The sequence below is a fragment of the Cyclopterus lumpus genome, chromosome 10 (assembly GCF_009769545.1).
Source record: "Cyclopterus lumpus isolate fCycLum1 chromosome 10, fCycLum1.pri, whole genome shotgun sequence".
Lineage (NCBI taxonomy): Eukaryota > Metazoa > Chordata > Actinopteri > Perciformes > Cyclopteridae > Cyclopterus > Cyclopterus lumpus.
In genome coordinates, this window is record NC_046975.1 from 19086293 (window position 1) to 19112118 (window position 25826).

The window sequence follows — 25826 nt, forward strand, 5'->3', positions numbered from 1 at the left end:
ACCACAACGAGTTGGTCTAACAAATGGTATGGAAGTTTCGGTTCTAAAGTGCAGATAGATAGGTTGTCTTTTTTTATTATATTGTTTCATTTGTGGTTTTGTCAAACGTTCACACCGCCTCCCTCCTTCAGATAAAAATATGCGGGTCAGAAACTGTACACCCCCTCCAGGTGAATGTGATACTGTGAGAGTGTCGCTGTGCTGCCCCCTGAAAAGAAGGGAGGTGAGTGTAGAGGAGCCGGAGTGGGCGGGTCAACATTCATGATGTGGAGCATCTGAATTGGCGAGCTGGCACAACGTTTAAGAGGTCACTTCTGTCTTTGTGCATCACTGGCAAATGACTGAAAGTATCTTTTATGCACACAAATCATACTGATCAATATATTCCTGTTTGACTGAGTGCTACAGACAATGTTGTGATATTTTCTATGAGGCCCAGAAACATAGACCTACATAATTACAGATAAATTATGCATTTATATTCAAAGGCCACCATAAACTAACAAAATAAGTGGCAGTGATTCAGTGTGGTTCCCTTTGGAGATACATTCATATTGGACTTGTCTGCAATGTGTCATTTACATCCATCAGTGGGTTTGGAGAGAAACTAAAATCCTGCACTGATAAATGGAGCTTTTAAGTTTAAGAGAAGTATACTAGTCAGTGAAGCTCTCATGAAAGACGCTTTTGAGTTGCACTGAAGGAGAATGTAGGATCCAGTGTTTTGGGATATTTATTTATTGTTGGAACAAAGAATCCGGATGTCTTTGCCTCTGCTGCTTCAATTTTGACCACTCTTCTTTTTTTAAAGAAGCGTATTCGTCTCTTTCAAGTTCCCCAATGTTTTGGGAGTGTAATACGTCATTGCTGGATTCCCCCTTAAATCTTGTACATTTTCCATTGCAATGGTCTTAACCTTCACAAAGTCTTGATTGTTGCCTAACGTTAACCCCACCCAAGTGTATTCTGGACAGGGATAATATCTCAACCCATAAATCACAAATCAATGTACCTGCAATCTAGTTTAGGGTTTCTGGAAACCTCAGAAATAATGGAAGAGTGAATGAAAAATATATATATATATATATATTTTAAACCAGTTTGTTTCTGGATAACAGTGGTTCACATTAGTATCAAATCAAATCATATGTTATATTTACTCTGTCAGTTGTGGAAACCCACCATGAAACAAACGTGCACTGTTTGTGTTGTTTCATGTGTGACGGTTGGTAAATAATGAGAGACCAATCAGATTGCTCTGAAACTGTTCCCTCCCACTTGAACAGATTACATTTAGGTTCATCAACTTCTTATATGATCTGATTTAACTGCAGTCTCAAGTGGATTGACAAGAAAATGAAGATCATTTTTTATTTGCTGCTGATTCTCAGAGTGGGGCGTAAGTACAAGTAGAAATGTCAGATTTACTTTGGATATTCATTTATATTATTGTCATGTGTGTACAGTAATTTGCAGGACATACCAGATTATTTTTCTGTCATTAATCACTGATCTGTGTTTCTCTGATATTTTCAGGATGCACAGATGATCAGATCCTTGAAACAAAGACTGTTGGTGTTGGACAAAACGTGACTCTGACTTGTGCTCGCGACACATCTCTCATCCGAGAAACCTGGTTTTGGATCAGAATTGTTTCTGGAAACTTACCTGAATTCTTGGGAGGAACATATAATTTTATTTATGATGATAGTGATAAGACTCTTCGCATTACAACAAAACAAGAACCTGGAACATTTCTGCTGCATATTCATGAAGCAAAGCTAAGCGATGTCGGACTTTACTCCTGTATGAAAGTAAACCAACTTAATTTAACATTTTTAAAAGGAACATTTCTGAGTATTGGAGGTAAATATCTAAATATAAAGATAGTATGTGTGTCCATATTTATAGAACAATGTTCATATAAATAAACATGTTTAACAATGTTTATGTTCATTAAAGCATGATTATTATGATCTTTCTCCAGAACCTGATATCACTTTCATCACTCAAGACTTCCCATCTGCTCCGGTCCGTCCAGGAGACTCAGTGACTCTGCAGTGTTCCGTCCTCTCACACTCTGAGAGGAGAACGTGTCCAGGAGAACCGAGTGTGTTCTGGTTCAGAGTCGGATCGGATGAATCTCATCCCAGTTTAATTTATGCCCAAAGAAGCAACAGTGCTGGATGTGAGAAGAGTCCTGAAGCTCACTCTCCACAGAAATGCGTCTACAGCTTCTCTAAGGACGTCACCTCCTCTGATGTCGGCACTCATTACTGCGCTGTGGCCACATGTGGACAGATATTATTTGGAAATGGAACAAAACTGGACATTAAGGGTAACTTTAATTTTTCATTTTTACCATGTTTCTTCTTTCTATTGTCACAATAAGTGCTTTTAAGGTTGACAAATATCATTCACTCTTGACAGCACGATATACCGTATATTAGTTTTTATGGCTGCACCACTTCAACCTGTGCAATATAAATACTGTGCATAATAGTTATATTTATATTTATTGTATGTGTATATAATATTCATTCAGTTACTGTAGACTCTGTTTTTAGTCCAGTTTTTTACAGTTTTATTATTTACATTACTTGTTTTGATTTTACTATGTCTCTGTAATCCGGTGAATTTCCCCACTGCAGGACTAATAAAGGATTATCTTATTTGATCTTATCTTATCTTATACCATCAAATGGAAATATTCGAAATGTCTTGGGCATCATTTTACACACATCTCGTCGTATTTGCTATCTTCCAATGTTAATGACACAATGACAGGAAACACAGTTATGTGGGTTTTAACACTGTTTTGCAGTTCATTAGTTATTAATGTCCTCCACTGGCAATCAATGTGGTAAATGAGTTAAATAAAGGAAATGTGTGTTTAGTCTTGATCAGAAGTAAATTAACATCCACACAGGTTGATTGTGAGCAAATATTTGTGGCAAGTAAAATCCTCTTTGGAGGAATTACATTTTTCTTTAGTTTTACTAAAAGTCATAGTTTTGTTTTCATGTTTCAGAAACCGGCTTGGGGTCCTTAAGTGACAATATATTTCTGCTCCTGCTGTGTGCTGTCTTGGCTATAAGTGTGAACGTCGCAGCTTTCCTCATTTACGCCATCAAGAAAAACAAGTGTGATTATTGCAATAATGAAGGTAATAGAATTGACCTTCGCTATATCTCACACACACACACACACACACACATATTGTATCATAAGTGTTGTAACACAAAGTGCCTCTTTATCTATTTAATCTCTTTTTATTTCATACTGTAGCTGCTGTTTTGCTTCTAGAAAGTGTTGCAAAAAGGAAGTTAAAGGTAAGATCCAACTCATCCAAAAACACTTGCAACGTATCTTGATTGGATGTGTCGTCTCACATAATTTGCCAATCATTTCTTCAGAGAAATGAAGACGCGTGGATGTATTCTACTGTCGTCTTCAATGTGATGAAATCTGCCGGTGGTGGAACGAGGGACGCCAAGCAGCGGAGAGAGAGAGGATCTACGCCGCTGTCAAGGCTTTTGGGTTGGATTAGCATGTTGAGGGGACTGTTTGAGGTCAACAGGTGAAATGTGGCAGCTGATGGTCCTGCTTTAACGTTTTGGTCTTATGCTTACGTGTACATTTAGTTGACGGTAATAAGAATATATGGTCGAAGGCCTGTCACACTGATACTTTACTGTCACACCAACTTCCTGTCTTTGTCTTCTGGGTTATTTTGTCGTCTTTACCGTGGTTAAACATTTCTAAAATTGGAGTTCTACCAAAAATGTTATTTAGTTATAACTATGATGTGGGTTGAATGTAATGTGTAGGGTTTCATTGTTTTCATCGTTGCTGGTTAATAAAATGCTACTGCAGTCATAATGACATTAACAAGAATGTAAAAAGTGAAATCTGTGGCGTTGTCGTGCAGCTATTTCTGGCTACAAAAAGAGACCACGAATTAGGAAGCATTTATATTTTGTTTGTGTTTAAGTATAATAAAGGTTTTCAAAGTTTATGCATTTGTAATTCTTCTCTATTGTCGATGTTATGGCATTTTTAACATTCTTGAACATTTTAGCAAACCATGTTGGTGACTAAAACAAGCTTGGTCTTTTTCTACATGGTCACCACACATCCTCAATGTGAACTAATTCAGTTCACAGTAACTCAGAGGGGTGGGTGTGAAGAGCAGGTTAGCCTGTAGGGGGCACTAAAGCTTTAATGTCGGTCTTTTTTAGTGATTTGCAGCCACTTCATATATTTTTCTATGGAAATTGTGAGACTTTTCTGTTGGAAAGAAAAACATTGGAAGTATATAATTTTTCAATGGATATGGCAAACTCACATATTCTTTATTCCTTAGGCACTGATGTGCAACACGTTTATTTCAATTTAAGCTTTTCTCAGTCACACACTAATGCCTGTACAAACAGTCACTCCGTAGCACGCTGACATCTGTCACAAGATGAACATGCACAGAACATGCAAAGCTGAGCACAGTCCCACCCTATGGAGACACGTGGGGTTCAGGTCACGTGCAGGCCTCTGCCTACAGGTGGCGCTGTGTGTGGTAGTCTGCTCGCACAGCAGAGTACACACACTCTGCTGGAGACTCTCTTTTACTCTTGGCACTTTTCTTTTGGAGAAATTCAGTGCTGCATAGTTAACTGCATCTCTGTCAGCGTCCTGCAAATTATAAGAATAAGAAAAATAACGGTAATAATAATACATTGTTATTAGATTAGGACTGTAATATGAAGAACAGTTAATCCCAACCATGCATCCCAATTGACGGGGTATCACCAGGCTGCATGGTGCAGCATCTGATCATGTACTATTTAGTACCAATGGCCAAACGCTTCGGTGAAAGTTGACGCTTATAAATTGAAAACACTAAAAACGTCATATTTTTTATTGGCAACCTAAAACATTATTTTTTTATAAATCTGGGAACTATGTGAAACAATGCCAGAGAGAAAAAACAGGGGACTAGAGTCAGAATAATGTAACAGTTCTGACTCTTGGTATCAAGGTTAAAAACATATTTACCAGGTCAGTTGATTGAGCCACTGTAGATTTGTCTTTTCCAGGATTCCCGGCGGCCCTTGAAGCTTCTGCTGATGAAAGCAAAGCCTTCAGAAAGCCTGTGTTTGTAGTTTGGTGGTGTTATTTTTTATAATTCATTCTTCTGGGGAACCTACCTTTGCAATGTTCACAAACTCTCCTTCGATTTACGTAGAAAATAAGGAGGACAATCGCAGTCACACAGCAGGCCAACAGGACTCCAAGCCCGATGACAACTGGTTCCAGTTTTGATCCTGGAATTAAAGAAATGTCAATAGACACTTAACGCGTCATATATGTTTGTTATTTCAATGACTACCTCTGGCAATATTAAGAGAAACTCAAAATCTGTCCGTTTTACATTTAGAAAATACATGTTTCTTTCAACAAGCAGAATGTATTATCTCAGTCAAAACTAGCCTTCTTCCATTTGTTGAGGTAAGGAGTTGTAATCCTTTTTATTTCCTTACATTCATCAGAACTCTTGAATAAATGAATGCATACAAGAAAGGCAAAAAAAAATTAAATGTTTGATGTAACATGTCAAAGAGCTGTGATTTTGTCCGACTTAAAGATGCTACATATATATTTAGCGAAGCAAACACAAATACTGGAAAATGTTGAATGCATTTTATACGTCAGTATCTCATTAAATCTTATTCGCTTTAGTGTTTGAAAAGTACTAAAGAATTCACTATTCAACATTCAAGACTGTAAAACGTACTTGTGTCCACTTGGGTTCCTTCACCAAACAGGATCTCTCCACATGTGGCCACAGCACAGTAGTAGGTCCCAGTATCAGAGGAGTTGTGTATAGTTTTGGACAGACTGAAGTCACAACTTCTTTCTTCTTGAGCATCACTGTGAGTGTGAATGAAGCCTGGATGAGATTCTCCTGATCCAGATCTGAACCAGTGCACACTGTGTTCACCTGGACACTGGACTCTGTCTTCTTTGTTCCTGGAGACAAGTGAACACTGGAGAGTCACCGAGTCGCCCGGCTGGACCGACTCAGTGAGCGGACTTTGTTTCACGTAGAAAGATCTCTGCTGCTTACGATCTGTGTGAATTCATCGGAAGAAATTATTGATCTACACAAAATAAAATGTGGCACAAACTCTGCAAGTAAAATGTGTGTTTTACCTTTAACAGCCAAGAAGGTGACGTTGACAAAACTTTGTCCATACGCTGTTCCAATGAGACAGAAATATGTTGCTTCGTCCTCTTTGGTTATATTTCTGATGGTAAGAGAATACTGAGTCTTCCCTCCTGTGACTTTGAAACGTGTGTTGTTCAATTGCAGACTAAGTTTCTGTCCAGTGAAAGTTACTGTAGCAACTGTTTGGATCATATGTCCCAAAGTCTGCTTGTACCAGTAAAAGTATCCTTCTCTGAAAACTGGACACCACAACGTAACATTTCCACCAAGTTCAACCAAAGTCAAAGAGACCTGTTGAGGAACCTCTGCAGTTTGAATCAGATCTGTAGAAAAGAGACAAATACAAAAGAGTTTACAACACAAGACAAACAGTGACCCTCGTAGAATATCTTCAAGAAAGATGATTACTTTGACTTGTCTTGTGACAACTTTAACTCAGTTAAAAAAATAAACAAGCGTCATGTTTAAAGTTGCACTTACACACTGTACCAAGAAGAATCAGAGCGGCCAGTCTTCCAATCATTGTGCTAGAAAACCCTTCTCCTGCACAGCGGATGGGTTTGCAGTCAAATGAAAGAGAGTCACGAGGTGATCAAGGTGTACCAAGTAGAAGTCATAGTGATTGGCTAAAAAGCAGACAATGCACATGCCCCTAAAATTACCAAACCCATGATCATGTACCCTTTTCAATGAAATCCAGATGGATTTGTATTTGACTGGGCTTTCACAATATGATCAGTTGGCCATTCTACAGGACATGATTTCAGTCTGGTGCAGTGTTTTTTAATGTAATTGCATTTTTGTTCAGGAATGTTTGCTAAATATTGTATTAGTAAACATTTAGTGGGGACAACCACTGTCTTTCTAGTCTCACAGCAATTAGTAAAGTCAACTTATATTGAAAACATCAAGCAAAGCCATATGCAAGAGCTGCACTGACAGACGGTTTCTTTGACCGACCACTGAAGCGGTTTACTTGGAACAGACTAGCCTCTGGGTATCAACAGGATACGATGAGGTTTGTGAGACGGGAAACGCTACAAGCCGCATCAGAAAGCACATTTTTATTGAACCACAATACCTGATCGTTTACATTTTGCCTGCCTTTTTTAAACTTTAGCGCTCGTGCACCCAGGTGCAGATTTGCGTTTGGATTTTTAAATCCCCTTAAAAGTAGGTTTATTTTAAGTACAGGTCTGCTACATTCACTGTGCATCATACTGAAAATGAAAGGCAAAGAGGTGACCTTTGAGTCGACCATTTTCAATATACAGTGATAGTGTGTGAATACTGTTTCCATCTGCCCTGCTGGCCCATCATGTACATCTGAGAACACATTTACCAAAGATCAGTCGTGTCTCATGTGTTCTTTGAGCTGCATGTTTCACTCTGATGTGCATCTGTGTGTGTGAATATATATATATATATATATATATATATATTCTCTGAAACAGATGCATTGTTTTTGGGAGTGTTTGTGGCATAAATAACTGATGTAGAGTAAGATCTTCGTCTCAGATCTGGGTTGGATCAGTAAGTGTGTAGCACTCCTCTGTCCCTCAACAACAACCAGCAAAGAAAATAAAAACCTGGACAGGTGCACTGAAACCAATCACTGGCAATGCATGATTTGAATACTGAATCACTCACCAGGTATGGTTTTAGCCTTCTGCACTATGAAACTGTACTTTATTTCTACTGCATTTTGTTCATAACCCCCCTTACTAAGACTAAACTGGTGTGAATGACAGGAAGTAAATGGGGTTTAGCATCACACCTTTCAGCAGCCAAACCACAACCACGCTCAACTTTCCACGCGTCATTTGTTTGTCCAAGGTGATCATTAATGCCTATTTTTACACATGCTCAAACACACACATGAGAAAATACAGGGCAGGATGTATTCAAGAATTTAAAAAGAATGTTCATTGTTTATTTATCAGGGACAATGCACATTACAGGTTACAGAGTTAAAATATTAGTCGTGGTAAAACGAACACAACATAAACAATACTAAACTCAGCAATGCATGTAGGGATAAACACAAGACAGAGTCTACAGACTCCTCTGCAATTCTTTTGAATGAGTTTGAGATGTATTTGTACTGGATTGTGTTCAGTTGTGAAGTATGTGCACATGCGTGTCGGGTGACTATGAAACTAAACATGGTGGGTGTGAACTTAGAGGATGCTGAACTCTTCCTGCTGATGTGTTTCACTCAAGATGTCCGAGTGGGCGGGTCATTCCTGAGGAGGCGGAGTATCTGAATTTGTCCTGTGTTGAAATATCTCTGCTGGCTTCCAGTCTCTGTTATGAACAATAGATACGAGTGAACTTAAAGGGATTTTTTTTATTGATTCGATTCATTTTAAAAATGGATTAAATAAACAAACGTATTGATATTTAGTTGAGCTAATGAACAACAAGTTAAGTAAGTTGTATCTGCTGTTTTCACCAACAGATGGCAGTGGTGGGAAGATGATCTGTCGCACCATCCCTTGCTATAAAGTCTCAATAAACAAACACTAAATGTGAAAGACCACAACAAACAGACAAGGGCAGCTTGAGGATTTTAAATAGTGAACTGACATGATCCTTTTGGTACTATTTGTGATGAGTGAAGATGCAGTTGTTTCAAAATGAGGAGATAAAATAAATATCCAGTTTTATGTCAACAAAAGCAAACAAGTCAACAGACATGCCGACCTCGGTGTTAGACAACTCTAAACCTCTTTAGAAGATGTATACAGATTCTGATACACATGTTCCTCGTGTCACTATGGGATGCCAGTTGGGAATATAAAGCTCTGTAAGATCACACCAAGGTAGAAGCACTCTGTGGAGACTTTGGGGCCTCTGCCCGGGCCCTTTCTATGGACAAGGGTGCTGCTGGTTGTGGTCATACGCTCTCACAGCAGAGTACTCATACTCTTGTGGCGACTCGCTCTTCTTCCTCTTCCCTCCTTTCACTTTCCTCGTGGAGAAATCCAGTGCTGCGTAGTTAACTCCCTTTGCTTCAGCATCCTGCAAAAACTGTGTGTGTAGATGACACATATTCAAGAGTGCAGATTATCACACACTGCTCTAGATTTCTAGCCAGTGCAAAGCAGACAGCACACGTCCACATATTTACCGGAGCATTTGACCGGTCCACAGTTGACCCGTCATGTCCAGGATGATGGGAAGCACTCTCTGCTCCTGTTACAATAGAAACAGAGACCTCAGAATGTGTGCACGCATACCGATGTGATTGTTGTCATTGTCTCTTCAGAAGACACAGATTATCAAACTAAAGATTTGGATCACATTTTCACATTTGGCTTCACGTCTTCACAGAGATGTATTTACCATACGTAAGATGGAATGATAAACACTGAACAATTGGAAATATTTGCCTGCTGTAACCGGATATTGTGGTCGGACATAACTCAGCGAGACAAGGAAGGAATTTGGCTAGGTGAATGGTGCATAACATAAAAATATGAAAATGTACAATAGAATATAGTAAACAAACAAATAACAGTATGTTAAAACATGTATATTATTAAAGCGTCAAGTGTATGTTAATGAGGAAAAGCTGTACAAGAGTGTGTCACGAAGAACATTGCTAGTTTGCAAAATTGTCATATTTTGTTGAATAGAAACCAAAATGGACAGTATGTTGACCCAAAGAAGACCTATTTGATGGATTTTACATCATTCCAGTGAATATAAACTCAAACCCACAGGTTCTGTATTAACTGCAAAGTATTTTCATTCATTTAGAGATTTATGGTACAAACTCAAAAAGCGTTAAGTAAAATATGGTGAACCTACCTTTGCAATTTTTGCAGACTTTCCTTTGATTTCTGTAGAAAATAAAGATGACTATCACAATCAGACAGCAGGCCAACAGGACTCCAAGAAAAAGCACAACTGGGTCCAGTTCTGATCCTGAATCACAAAGAAAGCAGTTTGTAATCGTGGACTCTTGGGAGTGATCTTATGTTGTTGGAAACAGTGACATTTAGAAAACTATTGACGGCCACAATTGGTAAGTCTATGTTCAATAAAGTGTAAAGTCAAGAATGCTCTTTTATTTGAATTGAAGAGGCACACAAAATACTGAACAACGATGTATAAATGTAACTTGAACAATGCCTCATAGGTCTTGTGTGGATAAAGTCATTATTAAGAATAAAGGATTTCCTTTTAAAATGTTGCAGAATCTTTAGAGGGAACACATTCATTCATAATTACAGTTATAACATAATAATGTACTGGCTCTATGAAATTATTATTACATTTAGTTGATAACTAATGCTTTAATTTTCTATAAACTTTTAGTTAAACTAACACTAACAATCTTATATTGATTTACAATCACATGAATATGACTTGAATACAACTGTAAAACGTACTTGTGTCCACTTGGGTTCCTTCACCAAACAGGATCTCTCCACATGTGGCCACAGCACAGTAGTAGGTCCCAGTATCAGAGGAGTTGTGTATAGTTTTGGACAGACTGAAGTCACAACTTCTTTCTTCTTGAGCATCACTGTGAGTGTGAAGGAAGCCTGGATGAGATTCTCCTGATCCAGATCTGAACCAGTGCACACTGTGTTCACCTGGACACTGGACTCTGTCTTCTTTGTTCCTGGAGACAAGTGAACACTGGAGAGTCACCGAGTCGCCCGGCTGGACCGACTCAGTGAGCGGACTTTGTTTCACGTAGAAAGATCTCTGCTGCTTACGATCTGTGTGAATTCATCGGAAGAAATTATTGATCTACACGAAATAAAAATGTGGCACAAATTAAATAAAAAAAGTAAAATATGTTTGTTTTACCTTTAACAGCCAAGAACGTACTAACAAAACTGCTTGAATATGTAGTTCCACTGAAACAGAAGTATGTCGCTTCGTCCTCTTTGCTGATATTTCTGATGGTAAGAGAATACAGAGCTTTATCTATTTTGAATGTGAACCGGGACTTAAACTGCTCACTAACTGTCATTTTGTTGAGAACAACAACAACGACTTGTTGGACCATATATCCAAGAGGCTGCTTGAACCAGTAAAATGCTTTGCCTTCCTTCTCAGAAACTGAACACCACAAAGTAACATTCCCACCAAGTTGGGCCAAAGTCAAAGGGACCTGTTGAGGAACCTCTGCAGTTTGAATCAGATCTGTAGACAAGAGACAGAAAGTGACAACAGCCCACAATGAGTAAATAGGTAAAGTAAAGTATTTACCCTTCAAACAAGTTTACATGGTAGGTAAGACTTGTACTTACAAACTGTACAAAGGAGAATTAAAGCAGCCAGTCTTGAGATCATTGTGGCGCAGCACTCTTGTCTTGCACTACTGATGTCACACACACAAATGGGAAATGTAGTCAAAGTAGAATGATTGGCTGAAACATAGAAGGTGACCGTCCCCCTTTATTTAGCAAAACTTTGATCTATTTTTAGCCATTTATTGACCAACAACAGCTCGTCCAGTTTTACAGTGATGCTTCGTGCACTTTTGATAATTGTCTAAATGTAGACAGTCGACACTAACAGGTGAAAATGAGGACTTTTGAAATAACATTAGCTCAAGCTCAGCTGCTGGCCTGCAGGTTTCAATGACAGATTTGGGAAAGGTGAGACGAAATTTGAGCAAAGCATAAAATAATATGTCAGGGGTTAAATAAAGTGAGAGAAAGAAAGGATCATGTGAATTTACAATGTATCATTTACATTTCACTACCTGGTTTACTTCATAATCACCTCTTGCTCTTGATCTACATCTTGATGGTCTTGCAAGCACTCTCATAAATAGTTTTGTTTGTTTATAATTTCCTCTTTTTTTAGACATACTTTGATTTATTATAGTAAGAAAACACTAGTAGTAAAACCAATAACATTAAGGACAGACCCATCCATGATGCTACTAGTTACACGTGTGTGTTTCACAAGTCTAAATGTGTGCTTTGAAACGCATGTGCACATTCAGAAGAGTGAGAGATCAAATAGGCGAGTGTCAGTGGTTTTCACCAATGAACTGCTGTGTAGCTGTCCCCCACGACTTCCTATGACTGTAGAGCAAAGCATGGCTAACAAAAACACATGCGGAGCATTTTGTGTTGTAGGCACAATTAGTTTCCATGTTATAACATATACAATGTAGAAAATGTGAGGGGACAACTACTCAATCGAATAAACCCGTCATTCTTTCTGGTCTCGCAGCACTTTGTAAATGCCTTCTGCGTATAGCGAGAAGAACCAAGCTGTGGTGGGCCATGTGTACAACAACCTTCAAGGCAGAGACTTAAGCAAGGCTGGCCCACCTGTTTGCAGATCAGTAGGCAAACTTAACTTAAGATCAAGGTTAAAACTTCTGCATTGACAAAAAGACCAGTGAGTGATTAGCACCTCCCCCTCTGACAGCACCGACAAATGAACAGAGCAGTGGGATGAAAGCCGGTCTTAACATCGCGTGACTGGGTGTATTTGTGTCACCCTCCTGAACCCTTTACCTGTAAGTTGATGTGATATTTGTAACTATCATAAAAACAAGTGTGTTAGTAAAAGGTAAAAGATCAGTCAAGCGGAGCTTCCTGAAGACAACAAGGAGTGAGAAATGCAGGTTTGCATTGACACCTGTTTGAGGCCCTGCCACAACAATGACAAGGGTTAGGGTTAGAAACTAAAATCCTGCACTGATAAATGGAGCTTTTAAGTTTAAGAGAAGTATACTAGTCAGTGAAGCTCTCATGAAAGACGCTTTTGAGTTGCACTGAAGGAAATGTAGGATCCAGTGTTTTGGGATATTTATTTATTGTTGGAACAAAGAATCAAAATGTCTTTGCCTCTCCAAACCCACTGATGGATGTAAATGACACATTGCAGACAAGTCCAATATGAATGTATCTCCAAAGGGAACCACACTGAATCACTGCCACTTATTTTGTTAGTTTATGGTGGCCTTTGAATATAAATGCATAATTTATCTGTAATTATGTAGGTCTATGTTTCTGGGCCTCATAGAAAATATCACAACATTGTCTGTAGCACTCAGTTAAACAGGAATATATTGATCAGTATGATTTGTGTGCATAAAAGATACTTTCAGTCATTTGCCAGTGATGCACAAAGACAGAAGTGACCTCTTAAACATTGTGCCAGCTCGCCAATTCAGATGCTCCACATCATGAATGTTGACCCGCCCACTCCGGCTCCTCTACACTCACCTCCCTTCTTTTCAGGGGGCAGCACAGCGACACTCTCACAGTATCACATTCACCTGGAGGGGGTGTACAGTTTCTGACCCGCATATTTTTATCTGAAGGAGGGAGGCGGTGTGAACGTTTGACAAAACCACAAATAAAACAATATATTAAAAAAAGACAACCTATCTATCTGCACTTTAGAACCGAAACTTCCATACCATTTGTTAGACCAACTCGTTGTGGTTTGTGGCCTTCATCGGGTTCAATGACGGGCGAGAACACGCTTTGTACATTCACACACTAACAGACACAAATAGACACACATTCACAGTCACCACTGACAAACACATGATGCCTGGAAACGTTGTCATTGTTGTGGCAGGGCCTCAAACAGGTGTCAATGCAAACCTGCATTTCTCACTCCTTGTTGTCTTCAGGAAGCTCCGCTTGACTGATCTTTTACCTTTTACTAACACACTTGTTTTTATGATAGTTACAAATATCACATCAACTTACAGGTAAAGGGTTCAGGAGGGTGACACAAATACACCCAGTCACGCGATGTCAAGACCGGTTTTCATCCCACTGCTCTGTTCATTTGTCGGTGCTGTCAGAGGGGGAGGTGCTAATCACTCACTGGTCTTTTTGTCAATGCAGAAGTTTTAACCTTGATCTTAAGTTAAGTTTGCCTACTGATCTGCAAACAGGTGGGCCAGCCTTGCTTAAGTCTCTGCCTTGAAGGTTGTTGTACACATGGCCCACCACAGCTTGGTTCTTCTCGCTATACGCAGAAGGCATTTACAAAGTGCTGCGAGACCAGAAAGAATGACGGGTTTATTCGATTGAGTAGTTGTCCCCTCACATTTTCTACATTGTATATGTTATAACATGGAAACTAATTGTGCCTGCAACACAAAATGCTCCGCATGTGTTTTTGTTAACCATGCTTTGCTCTACAGTCATAGGAAGTTGTGGGGGACAGCTACACAGCAGTTCATTGGTGAAAACCACTGACACTCGCCTATTTGATCTCTCTCTCTTCTGAATGTGCACATGCGTTTCAAAGCACACATTTAGACTTGTGAAACACACACGTGTAACTAGTAGCATCATGGATGGGTCTGTCCTTAATGTTATTGGTTTTACCACTAGTGTTTTCTTACTATAATAAATCAAAGTATGTCTAAAAAAAGAGGAAATTCTAAACAAACAAAACTATTTATGAGAGTGCTTGCAAGACCATCAAGATGTAGATCAAGAGCAAGAGGTGATTATGAAGTAAACCAGGTAGTGAAATGTAAATGATACATTGTAAATTCACATGATCCTTTCTTTCTCTCAAAGCATTTTACTGGTTCAAGCAGCCTCTTGGATATATGGTCCAACAAGTCGTTGTTGTTGTTCTCAACAAAATGACAGTTAGTGAGCAGTTTAAGTCCCGGTTCACATTCAAAATAGATAAAGCTCCGTATTCTCTTACCATCAGAAATATCAGCAAAGAGGACGAAGCGACATACTTCTGTTTCAGTGGAACTACATATTCAAGACGTTTTGTTAGTACCTTCTTGGCTGTTAAAGGTAAAACAAACATATTTTACTTTTTTTATTTAATTTGTGCCAGATTTTTATTTTGTGTAGATCAATAATTTCTTCCGATGAATTCACACAGATCGTAAGCAGCAGAGATCTTTCTACGTGAAACAAAGTCCGCTCACTGAGTCGGTCCAGCCGGGCGACTCGGTGACTCTCCAGTGTTCACTTGTCTCCAGGAACAAAGAAGACAGAGTCCAGTGTCCAGGTGAACACAGTGTGCACTGGTTCAGATCTGGATCAGGAGAATCTCATCCAGGCTTCCTTCACACTCACAGTGATGCTCAAGAAGAAAGAAGTTGTGACTTCAGTCTGTCCAAAACTATACACAACTCCTCTGATACTGGGACCTACTACTGTGCTGTGGCCACATGTGGAGAGATCCTGTTTGGTGAAGGAACCCAAGTGGACACAAGTACGTTTTACAGTCTTGAATGTTGAATAGTGAATTCTTTAGTACTTTTCAAACACTAAAGCGAATAAGATTTAATGAGATACTGACGTATAAAATGCATTCAACATTTTCCAGTATTTGTGTTTGCTTCGCTAAATATATATGTAGCATCTTTAAGTCGGACAAAATCACAGCTCTTTGACATGTTACATCAAAAAAATTATTTTTTTTGCCTTTCTTGTATGCATTCATTTATTCAAGAGTTCTGATGAATGTAAGGAAATAAAAAGGATTACAACTCCTTACCTCAACAAATGGAAGAAGGCTAGTTTTGACTGAGATAATACATTCTGCTTGTTGAAAGAAACATGTATTTTCTAAATGTAAAACGGACAGATTTTGAGTTTCTCTTAATATTGCCAGAGGTAGTCATTGAAATAACAAACATATATGACGCGTTAAGTGTCTATTGACATTTCTTTAATTCCAGGATCAAAACTGGAACCAGTTGTCATCGGGCTTGGAGTCCTGTTGGCCTGCTGTGTGACTGCGATTGTCCTCCTTATTTTTCTCTCTGGCATTGTTTCACATAGTTCCCAGATTTATAAAAAAATAATGTTTTAGGTTGCCAATAAAAAATATGACGTTTTTAGTGTTTTCAATTCATAAGCGTCAACTTTCACCGAAGCGTTTGGCCATTGGTACTAAATAGTACATGATCAGATGCTGCACCATGCAGCCTGGTGATACCCCGTCAATTGGGATGCATGGTTGGGATTAACTGTTCTTCATATTACAGTCCTAATCTAATAACAATGTATTATTATTACCGTTATTATTCTTATTCTTATAATTTGCAGGACGCTGACAGAGATGCAGTTAACTATGCAGCACTGAATTTCTCCAAAAGAAAAGTGCCAAGAGTGAAGAAAAGAGAGTCTCCAGCAGAGTGTGTGTACTCTGCTGTGCGAGCAGACTACCAGACACAGCGCCACCTGTAGGCAGAGGCCTGCACGTGACCTGAACCCCACGTGTCTCCATAGGGTGGGACTGTGCTCAGCTTTGCATGTTCTGTGCATGTTCATCTTGTGACAGATGTCAGCGTGCTACGGAGTGACTGTTTGTACAGGCATTAGTGTGTGACTGAGAAAAGCTTAAATTGAAATAAACGTGTTGCACATCAGTGCCTAAGGAATAAAGAATTTGTGAGTTTGCCATATCCATTGAAAAATTATATTACTTCCAATGTTTTTCTTTCCAACAGAAAAGTCTCACAATTTCCATAGAAAAATATATGAAGTGGCTGCAAATCACTAAAAAAGACCGACATTAAAGCTTTAGTGCCCCCTACAGGCTAACCTGCTCTTCACACCCACCCCTCTGAGTTACTGTGAACTGAATTAGTTCACATTGAGGATGTGTGGTGACCATGTAGAAAAAGACCAAGCTTGTTTTAGTCACCAACATGGTTTGCTAAAATGTTCAAGAATGTTAAAAATGCCATAACATCGACAATAGAGAAAAATTAGAAATGCATAAACTTTAAAAACCTTTATTATACTTAAACACAAACAAAATATAAATGCTTCCTAATTCGTGGTCTCTTTTTGTAGCCAGAAATAGCTGCACGACAACGCCACAGATTTCACTTTTTACATTCTTTTTAATGTCATAATGACTGCAGTAGCATTTTATTAACCAGCACCACAACAGAAACGATGAAAACAATGAAACCCTACACATTACATTCAACCCACATCATAGTTATAACTAAATAACATTTTTGGTAGAACTCCAATTTTAGAAATGTTTAACCACGGTAAAGACGACAAAATAACCCAGAAGACAAAGACAGGAAGTTGGTGTGACAGTAAAGTATCAGTGTGACAGGCCTTCGACCATATATTCTTATTACCGTCAACTAAATGTACACGTAAGCATAAGACCAAAACGTTAAAGCAGGACCATCAGCTGCCACATTTCACCTGTTGACCTCAAACAGTCCCCTCAACATGCTAATCCAACCCAAAAGCCTTGACAGCGGCGTAGATCCTCTCTCTCTCCGCTGCTTTGGCGTCCCTCGTTCCACCACCGGCAGATTTCATCACATTGAAGACGACAGTAGAATACATCCACGCGTCTTCATTTCTCTGAAGAAATGATTGGCAAATTATGTGAGACGACACATCCAATCAAGATACGTTGCAAGTGTTTTTGGATGAGTTGGATCTTACCTTTAACTTCCTTTTTGCAACACTTTCTAGAAGCAAAACAGCAGCTACATTATGAAATAAAAAGAGATTAAATAAATAACACTTATGATACAATATAAATACATTTATCCCTGTGAGATTAAGATTAAGAGATTAAATAGATAAAGAGGCACTTTGTGTTACAACACTTATGATACAATATGTGTATGTGTGTATGTGTGTGTGTGTGTGTGTGTGTGTGTGTGTGTGTGTGTGTGTGTGTGTGTGTGTGTGTGTGAGATATAGCGAAAGTCAATTCTATTACCTTCATTATTGCAATAATCACACTTGTTTTTCTTGATGGCGTAAATGAGGAAAGCTGCGACGTTCACACTTATAGCCAAGACAGCACACAGCAGGAGCAGAAATATATTGTCACTTAGGGACCCCAAGCCGGTTTCTGAAAAATGAAAATAAAACTATAACTTTTAGTAAAACTAAAGGAAAATGTAATTCCTCCAAAGAGGATTTTACTTTACTTTTGTTTCTCAACAAGACTAAACACAAATTTCCTTTATTAAACTAATTTACCACATTGAATTGCCAGTGGGTTGGACATTAATAATGAATGAACAGTGTTAAAACCCACATAACTTTATTTCCTGTCATTGTGTCATTAGGATTGATGCCCAAGACATTTAGAATATTTCCATTTGATGGTTTAAGATAAGATGAGATAAAATAAGATAATCCTTTATTAGTCCCGCAGTGGGGACATTTACCAGATTACGGCAGTGAAGTGCACACAAGAGACATAGTAAAATCAAAACAAGTGATATAAATAACAAAACTGTAAAAAAAAAAAAACTACAGTCTACAGTAATTTAATGAATATTATATACACAGACAATAAATATAAATATAACAATTATGCACAGTATTTATATTGCACAGATTGAAGTGGTGCAGCCATAAAAACTAATATACAGTATATCATGCTGTCAAAGAGTGAATGATATTTGTCAACCTTAAAAGCACTTATTGTGACAATAGAAAGAAGAAACATGGTAAAAATGAAAAATGAAAGTTACCTTTAATGTCCAGTTTTGTTCCATTCCCAAATAATATCTCCCCGCATGTGGCCACAGCGCAGTAGTAAGTTCCAGCATCAGAGGAGGTGACGTTCTTGGAGAAGCGATAAACACAACTCTTCCGACTGTCAGTTCTCTCCTCACATTCATCATGTCTATTTCCACCGTTGTAGATGATGTTTGGATGAGATTTATCTGATCTGACTCCAAACCAGTGCACACTGTATTCACCTGGACAGGCCTGGACAGGTTCAGAGTCAGAGAGGACCGAACACTGGAGAGTCACGGAGTCTCCCAGATGAACCGGATCAGGTACGGCCGGCCACTGAACAACAGCAGAGTCTCTCGTCCTCCGAGTGTTTCCTGCAAAAATACAAGAGTGGGAAAGTCAAAATGTTGTCATAGATGTTGAAGTTGGAAATGAACAAACATCTGATAATTGTCTGACAATTGCATTACCTTCGAAAGACAAATATGTGCCAATCCACTTATTCTTATTCCAGTTAGTGACTGCACAGTGATACAGTGCCTCATCTTCTTCGACCGTCTTCAAAATGGCCAGAGTGCTCATGGTTTGTGTACTGTTTGCATAATATTGTGAGGGGTGAAACCCTTGCTCAAACGCAGGTTGTTCAACGCCTGTAATCAGTGTAGTGATTAGCGTAAGAGTACCACCAATTCTCTGCCTGTACCACTTGACCCGTGTAATGCTGGACTGCGACACATCAGAGAAAACGCATTTCAAGTGTGCAGGTCCACCAAGTTGAACTGTGGTCACCAAGATCTCTGCATCTGTATTAAAAGACAATGGAGTGTATGCATTTGAAATACTCATTTTTATTAATATGAAAAATGTAGTTTTAGAAAATTAAAATAGAACAAACTACACATTACATGCATTTTATACCCACGCAATGACTTCTGAAACTACAGCTAGAAATATTACATATACCTGAGAAAGGTGGGCATAATTTGCTTACTACTAATAAGTCATAAATCATAAAAAAGAAAGAAAATCCTCTAAAAAACAAGACAGAGTATGATGGCACTTACATCCTTGATGGAGCAGAAGCAGAGTAATGCATAAAAAGATCATTGTGATGTTGTCTTGTTAGGATCTCCGGTGGGTTTCCACGGAGTGAAGGTGATGCTATGAGATGGGGCGCGGGTCAGACTGTCACACTGGGGAGGTTACAAAAATTATTTCCTGTCACAAAATAAGGTGTTTTGTGGTCTGCTCGAATAGAGGAAAGGAATGCCAAGCTGCAGCGCAACCACGTTTCATAGCATTAGTGGTGAACTTTTAGATATATGTATATTTTAGGATATTTCCCACCTATGCGTTCGTTTCTCTAACTTTTCTGTAAAAGAATAAAAATGTCAACTTGCTGACTGAACGAAAAGTCAAGGGATCACTAACATTAAATATTTAAACCATATTTTATGTGTGTCAAACATGTATGTCAAAACAACAAACAAACAACAACAAAAGCCAACGTTCAGTCCGTTTTAAGAGAACTCTGGTTGGAGATCGATTGCCCCGAGATGGCCTTGGACCGTTTCCAAGTGAACCCGATTGCAGTTGAATTACCGGGAGAATCCGACCAAGTTGCAGGAAGTGAACCAAAACACAGGCTGCCTGCGTGGACATATCTGTTGACATGGAAACAGGTAAACTCTGATAACGCGGGTGGGAGATGTCTGATGGACATCTGGACCAAAGAGAACATACAGAGTGGGCTCTATTGACCAACAAGAAATTCACTCCTTCCTTCACACTCCTCATGAAAATGTCTTTATTTGGTCTGCTTCAATTCGAAATCTCATCTCAATCCATCAGATAGTTGTTGAGATACTTCAGTCGTGACAACGCTTCCTGTTTCTCAGTATGATGGGGAAATGGTCGCTCTCAAATGAAAGTGCGGTTCCTTCTTCAACCACTTTCAGGAAGGAAATGGCATGTATGACATATGAAACAAGCCAAAGCCATTTTCGTTTTCTGAGAAATACTCACACTCAAACTTATAAATGTTACCCTAAATATAATATATTTTACCCTAGAAATGATCCTAAATAATCAAATGACATCAATTGTGTGACAGTACTACTGTCAAGCCTGTGGACGAACCACTTGACCTATTGAACACACAAACCATATTTGACCTAATTTGGACACAATTTGGAAAGGGAGGAGTCAATCCATTTCTTAGTGCAGTTGTTTTGAGTTAAAATGCTCAAAACAACATTCATCAAAACAAGTGATATAAATAGAATTGACCTTCGCTATATCTCACACACACACACACACACACACACACACACACACACACACACACACACACAACACACACACACAAACACACACACACACACACACACACACACACACACACACACACACAAACACACACACACACACACACAGGGATATATGTATTCATATTGTATCATAAGTGTTATTTATTTAATCTCTTTTTATTTCATACTGTAGCTGCTGTTTTGCTTCTAGAAAGTGTTGCAAAAAGGAAGTTAAAGGTAAGATCCAACTCATCCAAAAACACTTGCAACGTATCTTTCACAGTAAGTTTTCTGACATCGACCTCTTGTGGTTGTGAAAATCATGACTGCTCCCAGGGGCAGAGGAGTGCGTGTTGTAGTTGGTCACTGCAGCACACACACAAAACTTGAATATAAACTTTCCATTTAAGAGCTTAACAATGTTTACTATGTACAAAAGAGACAGTTATGTAAGAAAAACAAGTATCTGGTCTAAATATACACAGTAAATTACATATTTGCCTTATAACATAACATTATGTTGCTACATATCTGCCACTTAATGTCGCACTCAAGCATTAAACCCGTAATAGTTACCTTCGCTGTACATTTTGCTGTTCCTATCCCAAAACCCTGACACCAGAGTAGATGCTCTCTTCCTCGACTTCAGCTCTCCTTAAGCTCCTGCCAGCTTTCCTTCTGGTGAAGTTTGTTACGGAATAAACCAACGAGTCTTCGTCTGCCTGGAGAACATTATTGGATTATTAGGTTTAACATAAATGAACCAACTGAACATCTCAGCTTTAAAATGACTCACCTGCTGATCATCGGTTGTTGTTGTTGCCGCATTTGTTTGCAGAACAGCAGCTAGATATTAACACAATGAACCATGAATAACAATCAGTTTGTGCAGTACTGATTTCATTTTATTTTGAAATTGAATGGTAGAATAACTAAAGAAACATCACCAATGCTTATCGAGTAAAATGCACTAAATCAACGCACGATAGAGTTAGATTAGTTGTGTTACCATTACGACAATTGCACTTTTTCTTCTTGATGGCGTATACAAGTACGGCTATAACCATCAAACTTATGGCCAACGCAGCACAGGACAGACACAGAGTTGTGTTGGCCCTCTGACAATCGCCAGACGGCTCATTGGAGGCTGGAATATTAAGAACAAACGATACACTTTAACGAGGTGTAAAAGTGCATCAGTAATCTTTCATTTTGTAAACACTCCTTTTGTCCACGTAAAGATTATACGTATTTAATTTGAAGCTGATTTAAGTAGATTAAATATGCAAAATGGTAATAACCTTCAATGTCCAGTTTTGTTCCATTTCCAAATAATATCTGTCCACATGTGGCCACAGCGCAGTAATGAGTGCCGACATCAGAGGAGGTGACGTCCTTAGAGAAGCTGTAGACACATTTCTGTGGAGAGTGAGCTTCATGACTCTTCTCACATCCAGCACCGTTTCCATGTACATACATGACACTGGGATGAGATTCATCCGATCCGGCTCTGAACCAGAACACACTCGGTTCTCCTGGACACGTTCTCCTCTCAGAGGCTGAGAGGACGGAACACTGCAGAGTCACTGAGTCTCCTGGACGGGCCGGAGCAGACCTACGCTCTTGTATGACGGCAGTGATATCAGGTTCTGGTCCTGGGAAATGAGGAAAACTATATTTCTGTGTTCCTCAAGTACTTGTAAGATTCGTGTTCAAAGCTCCGGGTCCCGTGGCCGCAGGAAATTCAGGATTCGAGTTAAAGTTTAACAATATTTAATGGCAAAGATAATACTCATGTAGCGTTCACGATCGTGGGGCCAGAAAGGAGGAACTCTCCACAGACGGAGTGCAGCTCTCAAGGAGCCACAGACCGGGGCTGTCTCGAGTCTCCAGACCAGTAGAACCATGTCCCCAGAACAAATGCTCGGTCGTTAGTATGGTCATGCAAATGAATTCACACCTAAAGGTTAGTTCCATTGGTCAGTTCAAAGGATGCCGCAGTTCTACTCGCTACGCCAATTACTAAACAGGCGAGGTCAAAGCTCACTCTTCCGGTCAAGGACAGGAAGTTCCCCTTCACAATAAAACCCTATTATCCTGCCTTCCGAATAAAAGCAACACATTAGGTTTCAATCGGCATCCATTTTAACTATTGTCTAAACAATAAAACATTCATTCATTCTCATGCATCATACAGTTAATCATTACATTTGTCATTAAAACAGAATAATAAAACAGTGATCCTCTCTTATGTTTCACAATACATTCCTCCAGAATATTCCTCATAATATCCCACATTAATTATCATATCTTTCTTTATGTATTAATTTAAAACATAAACTTCTCTTATCTACATGTGCAAATATATATAAAATCCACTACAACCTAACATACTCCGGTAGCCATTCAAATATATGAATTAAACTAAATGATACCACAAGCCTTCCCTGAACAGTAAGGACACTGCATGATGTCAAAGATTGACTAAAGAAACCCGGCACCAACGTTTATCGTGTAAAATGTACGAAATCAACCCAAATATAGCCACACACTTTCCCATTTAAGATATCTTTTGGATTGGAAATTGAATATTGCTTAATTTACCTTTGACCCTCAGGAAGGTTTTATTCAAAAACAATGTGTGTAGTTCAAGCGCTTGTTGACAGCAGTAAAATGCAGCATCACTCAGCTCTGCTTTGGTAATATGCAGAACAAATGTTCCAGGCCCTTGTTTTGCTGTGAAGCGATGAGTCTGAAAAACACTGGCATTATCAAAAGTATAAGTGGACGCTAAGATTTCTGGGAAGTTTCCAGCAACAATTCTGATCCAAGATAAGTATCCTGACAATGAGGACCGGCGGCTGCATGTTAGAGTCACATCTTCTCCAACACGAACGCTCTTTGTCACAAAGCTGTGGTGACCTGTGTACCCTGAAAAACAAATAGCACGTGACACCAAAGTCCCCCATAAGAAGGTGACAATAATTGAAACATAACAGAAGTGAAACTGCATTTTGTATTCATACTTACGCCTAATTGGGAACACGAACGCTACACAAAATATGATCAGCATTTTACGGTCAATCCAATTGAAACAGCACATCATTTAGATCATAGTGCAGGATGATATAGTCTTAATGCGACTATCGAATGGGAGGGAACAATTTCAGAGCGATCAGATTGGTCCGTCATCACGTTGGTTTGTAGTTCAGTGGAAATGCCCCACAACCTTTTTACACACTGCACACATGACAGAACCAGCCGTTTGGTTTCGATATCACATGTCACTCGAAGCCATGATTCATCTCTAAAATTAACACAAGCAGAATTTTCATCCTAAATATAACCTAAACAACGATTCCTTTTTAAACACCTGCATTGCATTTCCAAATCATTCGGAGACCAACTTCTGGGGTATCATGAAAAAAGTTGACCACCAAATGACCACATTAAAATATCTTTTCAATCAATTAAATATTTTCCGGTGTGGTGCCATCTTGCCATGGTCATAGTCTAAAAGTAGGAGTGACACAATTCACGGGACTTTGGACACTTTTTACACAACAAAGGCCTTTTACACAATAAGAGTCTTTTTTTTTTCAAAGAAAATTGAAACTCTAGAGAGAGGACGTTCTGATTCACAGAAGATGAGCTTCTTATTCACCATGAGTCCGGTTATGCTTTGGACAACTGCCATCTTCTTAGTGGTGTACTGAAGGTCAAACTAGCAACTGGCGAGCGCAGCGAGAGGGTGAAAACATGTGCATGCAACATTTCACTGTCTATTTAAATTCTGTGGTTTGGAGTTTGTGGTTAGTGTTCGAGTGACAGCTGTCGATGGCCTAAAGCAAAGAGGATCCTGACAAATGAAAACCAGGTTCAGCGTATCAAACACTGAATTCTTCCCTTTAGTTGGGACTACAGGTAAAATAGTGAAAACTCTTGAGGAAACTAAGGTGTGCAGTTTAATTCCCACAGGGACAGTTGTGATAAAATACATAAACTGCATGTTACTTACGTACTTGCTTTTGAGTAAAGCAACTTTCTGTGTTTTATTGAGTATTTTTGTTTCCCTATAATAGTGCATGTAGCATTGCATTTGGATGTACTAATTGTATCTGCATGTTGACATTCAGTTACTTTCTGGCCTTCCAACGTGTGAATCCATGTGAACACACCATTAAACACAAATAGTGTACTCTGCTGCCATCTTCTGGTACAGGCTTCATTCAAACTTATCACAAGGTTTGTTTATTGGTTCAATTTCTGATTTGTGGACTGCAAACATTAATTTAATCTCAATATCATGAGACATCTATGTTCAAACAATAGTTTTTTTTTTTATGAGGCATCTTTACAACCTCCGGTCCCCCACATCTCATTTGTTCTGGTCATTTGTTTAATGGAGGTCACAGGGAATATGAGTCAATTTGTAAAATCAGTAAGTGTAAAGCATGCCATGTTGCCTAGCTGAGATGATTAAATAGTTTGATTGTATCAGTGATGTAAGAGTTTGTGTTTTAGAAGATGTTGTTCCCCTTTCAGTGTCAGTAAGCTGCATGCTGTTTTCGCTGAGGAGGCGGATCAATTCAGACTTATGCAAAGTGTGCAAAACAGGAAAGGGACTTTTAGGAGATAACGCATAAAGTAGGATGATGTGTTATTTTATTAACAACGTTAAAAAAGTCAGATTAATGAAAGAAGACATGACACAACAATCATTCCATAGGCAGACATTTGATCTGTCATGGTAGAAAAAGCACTTGATAACATTAATGTTATTTATTTGTGTTCTTTTTACTGAGAAACAGTTTAATTTGTAAACGTCTGGACTACATACAT

The 25826-nt window shown here is 38.8% G+C and overlaps 4 protein-coding genes and 1 gene segment (V, D, J or C); 2 read left to right on the forward strand and 3 right to left on the reverse strand.

The window, feature by feature from the left end:
* The first annotated feature begins 1336 nt into the window (after positions 1-1336).
* On the forward strand, positions 1337-3584 carry LOC117737229. The gene is made up of 6 exons (XM_034542999.1): positions 1337-1399; positions 1537-1866; positions 1988-2338; positions 3032-3166; positions 3289-3332; positions 3417-3584. Exons 1-6 carry the CDS (start codon positions 1357-1359, stop codon positions 3582-3584), a joined length of 1071 nt encoding a protein of 356 aa, XP_034398890.1. The 5' UTR covers positions 1337-1356.
* Positions 3585-4630: 1046 nt separating this feature from the next.
* On the reverse strand, positions 4631-6796 carry LOC117737686. The gene is made up of 4 exons (XM_034543791.1): positions 6707-6796; positions 6211-6549; positions 5792-6127; positions 4631-4689 (listed from the first exon to the last, which is right to left on the reverse strand). Exons 1-4 carry the CDS (start codon positions 6747-6749, stop codon positions 4682-4684), a joined length of 726 nt encoding a protein of 241 aa, XP_034399682.1. The 5' UTR covers positions 6750-6796; the 3' UTR covers positions 4631-4681.
* Positions 6797-8137: 1341 nt separating this feature from the next.
* LOC117737685 lies at positions 8138-11594 on the reverse strand. The gene is made up of 6 exons (XM_034543790.1): positions 11500-11594; positions 11054-11392; positions 10627-10962; positions 10043-10074; positions 9360-9424; positions 8138-9259 (listed from the first exon to the last, which is right to left on the reverse strand). The coding sequence occupies exons 1-6, from the start codon at positions 11540-11542 to the stop codon at positions 9193-9195; spliced, it is 882 nt and encodes a 293-aa protein (XP_034399681.1). The 5' UTR covers positions 11543-11594; the 3' UTR covers positions 8138-9192.
* Positions 11595-14768: 3174 nt separating this feature from the next.
* On the forward strand, positions 14769-16552 carry LOC117737687. The segment is given in 3 exon segments: positions 14769-14997; positions 15089-15424; positions 16264-16552. Coding segments are annotated over 3 exon segments (546 nt in total).
* A 387-nt stretch (positions 16553-16939) lies between these two features.
* Positions 16940-24147, reverse strand: LOC117737684. Of its 6 annotated transcripts, XM_034543788.1 has the most exons (8): positions 21781-21986; positions 21561-21706; positions 19740-19868; positions 19146-19478; positions 18687-19049; positions 17921-18055; positions 17638-17681; positions 16940-17553 (listed from the first exon to the last, which is right to left on the reverse strand). In XM_034543788.1, the coding sequence occupies exons 3-8, from the start codon at positions 19780-19782 to the stop codon at positions 17419-17421; spliced, it is 1053 nt and encodes a 350-aa protein (XP_034399679.1). In that variant the 5' UTR covers positions 19783-19868; positions 21561-21706; positions 21781-21986; the 3' UTR covers positions 16940-17418. The 6 variants fall into 6 exon arrangements, with proteins under 6 accessions (XP_034399679.1, XP_034399677.1, XP_034399678.1 ...); XM_034543786.1 differs by lacking the exons at positions 16940-17553; positions 17638-17681; positions 17921-18055; positions 18687-19049; positions 19146-19478 and adding exons at positions 21994-22131; positions 22286-22639; positions 23589-23915; positions 24015-24147 and having other exon boundaries at positions 19761-19868; positions 21781-21830; XM_034543787.1 differs by lacking the exons at positions 16940-17553; positions 17638-17681; positions 17921-18055; ... (1 more) ...; positions 19146-19478; positions 19740-19868 and adding exons at positions 19879-20339; positions 21994-22131; positions 22286-22639; positions 23589-23915; positions 24015-24147 and having other exon boundaries at positions 21781-21830.
* Positions 24148-25826: the final 1679 nt, after the last annotated feature.